At 37.5% G+C, this 8504-nt stretch overlaps 1 protein-coding gene across 1 annotated transcript in view; it reads right to left on the bottom strand.

Annotated features, from left to right (window-relative positions):
• Window positions 1-8504, bottom strand: part of LOC107083739 (probable voltage-dependent N-type calcium channel subunit alpha-1B) — a 270890-nt gene that overhangs the window by 60982 nt on the left and 201404 nt on the right. The window contains exons 31-33 of the mRNA XM_015373178.1: window positions 7935-8031; window positions 5182-5342; window positions 4921-5058 (exon numbers count right to left, since the gene is read on the bottom strand). Of these exons, the coding sequence (XP_015228664.1) occupies window positions 4921-5058; window positions 5182-5342; window positions 7935-8031 (396 nt within the window). The remainder of the gene's footprint in view (window positions 1-4920; window positions 5059-5181; window positions 5343-7934; window positions 8032-8504) is intronic.

Genomic DNA, 8504 nt, shown 5'->3' with positions numbered 1-8504 from the left:
GTCCACTGTTCCTCCCCCGCTAGAGTCCTCTGGGTTTTTGGCTCAATATGTGGGGAGGTTCATTTTTTTATCCAGTAAGCCTGGCTCCAGGGAGGAGACCAGTTTAAAGTCCTGCTTCAAGTTCCGGTTCCACGTCCTGTCTCGGCTACCCTCTTCCACTGAGCCTGCCTGTCTGCACCTGATCCTGTCTGCTCCTGTGCGTGACCACCTGGTCATGCTTCTGGTCCCAGTCAGACTCTGAACCCTCCTGGGAGCCTGTTAAAGCCTGGAAGCCTGGATCCTGCTACCTTTTCTGTTCCTGCCTGATCTGGATCCTGTCTGTTCTGGATCCCTGACCAGGATCGGCTTCCAGCTTGACCTCTGGAACTGCAGCACTGGGACATTCTTGGTCTGGACTGCTAAACCAGGTAAGTGACTCACTGAGAACATCATCTTCAGTCAGATGATCGTGGTCACTTACCTGTGTTTCTCCCCTAGAGTGTCCGAGATTGGGCGGTAACCCGCCCCCACCGCCTGCAGTGTCCGCGAGCCACAGCTCCGCTTTTGTTATGTTTTATTTAATAAACGTTTTGAACTTTCCTACTGACTGTCTCTCCTTGAATACTGGGTCCATCTGTCAGCTTTTCCCCAACTCAGACACCAATAGCAACCCTTTTTCAACAAACATTCCTCTAATCTATCTCAGGTTATAGGAATCCTGAGTAATTTGGGTGCTCTCTGTTCCATCTCCTCTGAAATGCAGCTGATTATGTAAATCAATGTAGCCTAATGGTGTCAGGGGGACTTGCGAAGAAAAGGAACAAGGTATAAAATAATATATTTTTCTCTCAGTGGAATAGTTTATTTTCTTTGTTAATATTAGAGCATTTAGTTTCCACTTCATTATGTCTTGCTAATGAAAATCCAAGGTTTGCCCTTTCCTTTGTGGAGACATGACCTAGAAACATTAGGCATGCTACTGGCTGGCTACTTGTACACATGATGAGACATTGCAGATGGTGCAAGAACTAAGTGATTACAGTAGTGTTTGTAGTTATGTAGCGTTATGTTAAAACTAAGGCTGAAATAAATAATCAGATTAATCAATTATTGAAAGTATCATCAACTAATTTAGGAATTGATTGTTAGCTTTTGTATACCCTAACACATGCCATTAGCTTAAAGAGAAGCCCACGCAAAGCAAATGTCAAAATCTAGAAATTATCAAAACATTTTTCAATTTTAGAGAGAAAAACATGTGTTCTATCCAGAACTCTTCAAGTGGCTCAGTTTTAGTGTCAACCAGTCTAAATTTAGTATAAAATCAAAATTTTAGCATCTCATTATTTATTAATTTAAAAAAAAATCAAGAATCTATTTGCAAAATGATTTGACTAGTTAAACCACCTCCAACCAAAAGCAGGACAATATAACCAACTGGTTTTAGTCCCACCAGTCTTTAACAAGAAGGAGAAAAAAGACTTGTGTATAGCCACTTAGCAGCAGCAAAGCAAATACTTTGGTTAGCAGGATATGTGTTGGGTTAAGGTTTGCTCACTGCTGCATGTTAAACTATTAAAAACCCTAGAAAATAATAAATAACATCATGCTTTACTGAAGGCACTGTCATGATCTGGGCCCGCCGTGGTCTCTGAATAAAAGTACTAAAGCTGCATATTTGACCTTGCCTTTGTGACAAGTCCATCTCACAACTGCTTAAAAAAATAAAAGAAAGCTTTAGAGTGGCCCACTTAAAGACCTAATCTGTAAATAACAGTGGTCAACAAACAGGCATCTAAATGCTTTCCAGCTTTACTATATTTTAAAGCATTCCTGAAACATCGTTCAACTTTTTACTGTAAAACTAAATGAAACTTCACTGTTTTGATTGCATGTAATATCTCTGCTTCGGGGTTATTCACATTTATCTGCTGCTATTTTAAAGAAAACTTTGAATGCATTAAGCCTGAAAACTTGGACATTCAGAGACTCTTGACCGGACACTTAAAACACATTTTTCCCTTTTGTTTTCTATTTTTGCATGAGCTTAATTTCAGTAGTGTCTGTGTAGCTATAAGATACAGTAAAACTGTGTGATTATTAGCTAATAAAGATACAAATGTATTTTAACCTGTGGTCTGTTTTGTTTTACACAGTGAATGATTTATCCCTCCGCCTGGATTCACTCTTCTTTCAGTAACCTCCAAATGAAGAGACTAGTTCACTTCACTTACTGAATTGATGAAGACAACTAGATTTTAAACAGCCGGTCTTTATGTAAAAAACTAAAAACCCTGCTGAGTAAGCAAATTGCAGTTATAATCATTTAACTAATAATCAATGATTAGTTTTACCCTCAGTTACAATTAACTATTCATTAGCTAAAACCTTGAGCTCCAGTTATTTAATATATTTATAATCTTCTGGTGAAATTACACATTATTATCATCAGGTACAAATACTAAATGAAAAATTGATGAATATCAGCTTAAAGAAAATGCCTTCAGAAAGGTTAGAGAAATGTTCCCAAAGCAAAAAAAAAAAAAAAAAATCTGGTTTCCTAAATGTAAATAAAAATCAATGATAAAATGTTTAGTAGTGCTGTTACAGTTTTGCACAGCTCAGTAATCAATTCAGTTTAAAGTCACATGCAGGATAAGGATCAAAGCTTTCTTCAAGACTTGTACATGTTAAATTAAATAATCTAATACTATATATAATATTCACAGATTACAGGTGTCTGCAGCGAGTCGACGTGGGCTCCAGTCCTCCTCCTGCGAGCGTTTAACAGCTTGTGCAAGCTTCATTTTTATCCCTATCTGCACATTCTCTCTAAGCTGCTGTATAATTAACTGCTACTTGCAAAGCTCTTGTAAGTTTTCCACCAGGAACAGCAGAAATTAAGATAGAGAAACGTACATCTATAATTTTTTTCTTAGCGGTACAGAGACATAAAGACTATATAATTGGCCATGGTTAGTTGTTTTTAACAATTTCAGCAAAGATGAAGCAGAAATGTTTGGTCCTCTTTTATTTACTAAACTAGACATCTTTCTATTCGTCACCTTCAATAACTAACCTCGTCTCAACAATTCATGAAAGTTTTAAGGTAATAACAATGAGAAGTTTAACATCTGAAATTTTGGATTACAAGCAGAGAGACAAAAATGCACAGGACCCAAACTATCTGCATCAAAATATGGCTTACCTCTCTTTGCTTATCCCGCAAACTATTCTGTTTGATTTAATACAATGTATTGAATTATTGTAGTATTGGCACTCCCTAATAATTTGCATATTTTCTTAACCCTTTATCTTAATGTGATGGACCATGTAAAGTGCATAATGTAAAATGTGTGATGTAAAATAGAGTGGATGGAGAGCATCTTTGAAAATCAATGTATCAAACCTTGCCACTAATTCCTTGTCAGATATAGCCATTAATAAATTATTTTACAGCTTCTGTTGTATGTTAAGGATCATTACCCTGTTGGAAGACGAATTTCACTTACCATATTTTTCACGCTATAGAGCGCACCTTACTATAAGCCACACAGACTAAGTTTAAAGGTATACTATGCAACCGGGGTTGATTTTCCAGCGAGGCTCCCCCCAGAGGGTGAAAGTAAAAGTGCACTGTCGTAAATATGCTCAGCTGGTTTCCTGGTTTCTCCGTCAAACTAGGCACGGTTGTTTTGAGCTTAGCAGACAGGCAAACGCAACGAATCACCATGTCTACTGCGGTATGTGACTATTTTGTTCCAATTTTCGAGTTTGAAAATTTAGCATGTTTTCATACATTATTTGTTATGTATGTGTCTAAATAACAAAGATTGTAGTTAGCCAAGTTGGAGTTTCCCATACATTTATCTGACTGTCGTTGGGGGAAGGGGGTTCTGATTTCTGTGGTTTTGTACCTCGAGCACTGAATTAGTACATTCCTCTTTCTTGCCTGCTCCGACATGGGCTTTCGCTGTTTCCTCGCTGGGTCCGCAATGATAACTGCACAAATATCGCCACTGTGCTAGCAACAAGGATGCTTTTAACTGGGGGCGTGTAGCAGTTCTCGCCGTAAAGCAAGACTGACTCTCGCGAGACTTCTGAGCCTGTGGGTGCGGGTCGGTGCTCCTGCAATTGCAAGTGTGGTATTTCCCCCACAGACCACCAGGGCGGCCGAGAAAACCTTTGTTCGACCTGAAATGACTCCTTTAATCATCCAAAACGTTATGGAACACATTAATTAACTGAAAAATGTTGCATAGTATGCCTTTAAATAAATAAAAAAACTGCTACAGTATAAGGTGCACTGGGCTATAAGCTGCTGGTATCTACTGAAATGTTCACCACCAAACCTGCAGGGGGAGCTCTACATAACACCACCAGATTAGGGACAAATAAGAATTCTAGCTCCTGTTAGCTTGAAAATTAGCCCATTCTTCTTGATTTCCAACATTGACTTCCACCCCTCGCAGTATGGAAAATAGCAACTGAAAAGCCTCCCCCTTCGTATAAGTCGCAGGGTTCAAAGCATGGGAAAATTGTAGCGGCTTATAGTCCAGAAAATACGGTAGTTTGAAAGTCTTATGAAGCCCATAGCAGAACCTTCTGTTCTATCTCATTTATTCCAACAACTCTGACCAGTTTCTCTATCTGCTACTAGTAAGCGTCCCCACAGCATAACACTGCCACCAACTAGTTTCACGATTTTATGGTATTTTCCGGTTATAGATCTCTAAACATAATTTCTAATAATATTTCACTTAGGTCTCATCTGACCATGGCATATTCATCCATACTTTTACTAACATGCACTGTTGGGATTATCTGTCAAACATTCCATGAATTAAAATGTTAAAAATGTAAATAGTCTAATTCAATATAGTGTAATCGCAGTAATACAGTCACAGACGGAGTCAAGAGAAAAGTGTTTAAATTACTTACAATGGCCAGCCCTCTCCGGTGGAGACGGTAAAGAGCGTGAGGAAAGCCCAGAGAACATTATCATAATGAAACTCATACTTCTTCCACTCTCTGGGCTGAGCAGTCACTTCTTTATGATCATATTCCAAAAACTGACCCCTGAAATGAAAGTGAGGAAAAACAAGAGTAAAAACTAAAAATTTTTATCAACAGGTTACTACATTGGAATGTGTTGCTGTTAGACTCGCTAAACTTTTGTTTTTCCTGTTAATACTGATGTACCTGCAGTCTTTCTCTAGACCCTTGGACTCATCGGTGCAGTAGAAGAATTTGCCTTTGAAGAGCTGCACAGCGATAACAGCAAAGATGAACATGAAGAGGATGTAGACGATGAGGATGTTAAGAACGTTCTTCAGGGAGTTCACAACACAGTCGAATACAGCCTGTAAAATAAAACCAAACGTACATGTCAGGTATAGGTGTCTATCTGTAGGTTACAGTTACGCCTGCTGACAGGGGGGGACAACCAGTTCAGTGGTCCCAGGCCCAGGGTAAAGGTATATTAATGAACTTAAAACATGAGTGTTTCCTAACTTTACCTGTAGGGCAGGTTTTTAGGCCAAACTGGTAAAATCAGTCATTACAGAGTTTCTTTGCAGCTTGACATGTTTCACGGATTACAAAATGGCACAAATAGTGTGTTGCTTGTTTTTGCATCACATGAATCTGATTGGTTCCAACCTGATAATGCTGGCAATGTTAATCCTGCCTTTGACCCTGTGAATTCTGCCTTTACCAGCCAGTGTGGCTAACCAGGCTGGTCCGTAATATATTTTGGAGCTAAGCCATTCAATGGTTTTTAAACTAACAGAAGTATTTAAAAGCCTTTTCCCTGAGGTTTGGGGAACCATTTTAACAATTTTCATACTGGGCTCTTATGCTCCGTTTTGGTAGTTTTAGTGAGGACGCAGGCAGCAGCATTCTGGATCAACTGCAACTGTCTGATCAACATTAAGGCAGACCTGTGAAGACACATTTGCAGTAATCAAATCTACTAACAGAGAACACATTAATTCGTTTTTTAACGTCCTCGTAAGACATGCATGTATACAGATGTCATTGAGTCAAGACTGTACACTAGTGAGCACAGAAGCCTGACTGTTAAGAAGATTTTCAGCTGTTCAAACACAGCAAACATCGTATTGATGAAGAGGTTTGAGATGGGTCTGTAGTTCTGCAGGAGCAGCTTGAGCAGGTCACTTTTTTTCAACAGTGGTTTCATAAGGGAATCATAGCAGATGGATGCATGGATGGACGGACAGACAGATTGAAAGTGAAATGCCAAAACTCAAAATGAATTAGAATAAAAACCATGATAAAATAAAATGTATTATAAAGTATTAAAATTTAACAAATAGAAGTAGTTAAAAAGGAATAACTACGATTGATAACTAAGATTGATTTAGAGAAACTTTACAGCATCTATATTTTAATTATTTTTCATGCAGTCAACATGAATTTTAGATCTCTAAACAGAGTGAAATCTATTTGTAACAACATATTAAACAATCTACAGATATCACTTGAGTACATAATGGTTACAAGAGAGAAGGGTTGTATTTCTGTGAATCCCTACGTATCTCCTTCATCCGTCTTTCTCTTGGTTTTACCATCATGTGTTTGTTCAGGACGAAGTGGTTTGTTGATCTATTCTGACATGCAATCTAACCAATGAACATGGTGCTGCATGAGTGATCCCCATCAAAAGGTTGTTGTATTCTGCAAAGCATATTTTTCTTTTCGTCCAGCAGCAGAGATGTTGAACCGCTCTGTCCAAATATCCACAAAGAGCCAGGGACAAGCAGCTGTCTGCCAAGCATGATCTATCTCAATCATTTCCACTTTCATAAGCCCAGAAAGATTCCTGATCTTTTGTCAGAGGGATTACTCTGGAAGATAAACTCCCAATATTTAGGAAACAGAAGCTGTCATTTTTCCATCAGAAGAAAAATAAATCATGCTTGGAGTTTTTTTTGCTACCGTTGCTGCTGCTGCTTTTCCGTTTTTGTTGCTTTTGATTGTGATACTCTGTCGTAATTCATATCGAATTTAATCAATTTTTTAGGAATCTATTAACTTATTAAACCTTTTAGGAATAACATCAAGTAGCCCATTTGCAATATTTATGCAACTAATTCACCTTTAAAAAAATAACTTTTGTAGTTCTGTGCGTCAAAGCAGCTTTTGAAAGGTTAGTTTCATTAAAATTGTGGTGAGAAAGTGTTCCGACAGATTAAACACATTAAAACACAAACATTCACATCAACTTCAGCATTTAGTTAAATTATTAGGTTTATAGAAATCTTGCAAAATCATTTTTCAGCATTTGGCAGTTTTGGTAAACAAAGTATAAGCAGCTAATTCAGACTAAAGCTAACAGAGTTTCACCTTTGATTTAGATAATTATAAAAACATGAAAAATAGCTGATAACAATGCATTTAATAGATTTATGTAAAATCCAGTTTTCTGCTCTTTTCGCAAAAAGAAGACCTGGTAGATTTACATTTCAGGAGAGGGACCCACATCCTGTTCTTCTAGCAAAAAGAGACCTCACCAAAAAAAACTATACCTTCAGAAATGGACAATAATTAAGATTGTTTGCCCTTTTTAACAATGGAAACATGAAGTATTCCTGTTTACATTTTTTTTTTGGTTTACCCTCAAAAGATAAATAGAAAACAATAATAATTAATTTTTTTCCCATGCAAAAATTTTTATTCTATAATGCCTCTGTCCATAAGTTTGAACAAGATATTTGAATTTCTCATTGGCTATGTAGTTGAAATGATAACATTCTACACTTCAGGGAACCTCTTTTTTTCATCTTTATATAAGGTTAAAATATGTGACTCATGATATAACATGAGATTGTAAACCTATCCAGAAACCAAAATACAATTTTTATTTTTTTTCTGTAAATATTAGACCTTCTAGAACATTCATTCATAGTGATTGGCAGATTGAATTACCGTACCTTCAGCTTAGGCAGCCGTTTGATGGTCTTCAACGGCCGCAGGACTCGTAGGACCCTGAGGGATTTGATGGTGTTGATGTCCTTTCCCTTCGTTCCCCTGTGCACATTGAAAATGCAGTTAGTCTGGCAAAAGCGCTGAGATCGATTGTCTTTTAAACACCGTGCCAAAGATTCGAATGTAGTCCAACAGGTATGCTGATTATACCTGTTTGCATTCGCTTATTGGAGCACATGCATGTGAGTGAATCCTCTAATAATGAGGAAACATGCAAGAAAATGTGTTTTTCTCTTTAATTTCCTATGCTACTCTGCACACTTCCTGCCTCCTTTCCTTTTCACTTCCCTTTATTTATTCTTTTTACTTGGTCTTTTGTTTCTCCGTGTCCATCTGTATACTGTCCTGTATTTTCTTCTCCTTCTTTCTCTTTTACCTTAATATTTGAGATAAGCAATCTCTTTACTATTGTTATCTGGATTTTTGTTGATGGATAAATGTTGCTTTGGTCAAACAGCCTCAGTTGACATTAAACAACATGGCAGTTTCTTTTTTTACTATATAATAAAAGAAGT

This window comes from Cyprinodon variegatus, unplaced genomic scaffold, assembly GCF_000732505.1.
Source record: "Cyprinodon variegatus isolate N-32 unplaced genomic scaffold, C_variegatus-1.0 Scaffold82, whole genome shotgun sequence".
Taxonomy (NCBI): Eukaryota; Metazoa; Chordata; class Actinopteri; order Cyprinodontiformes; family Cyprinodontidae; genus Cyprinodon; species Cyprinodon variegatus.
Note: the sequence above shows the minus strand (reverse complement) of the source record. Positions and strands in the feature narration are given on the sequence as shown.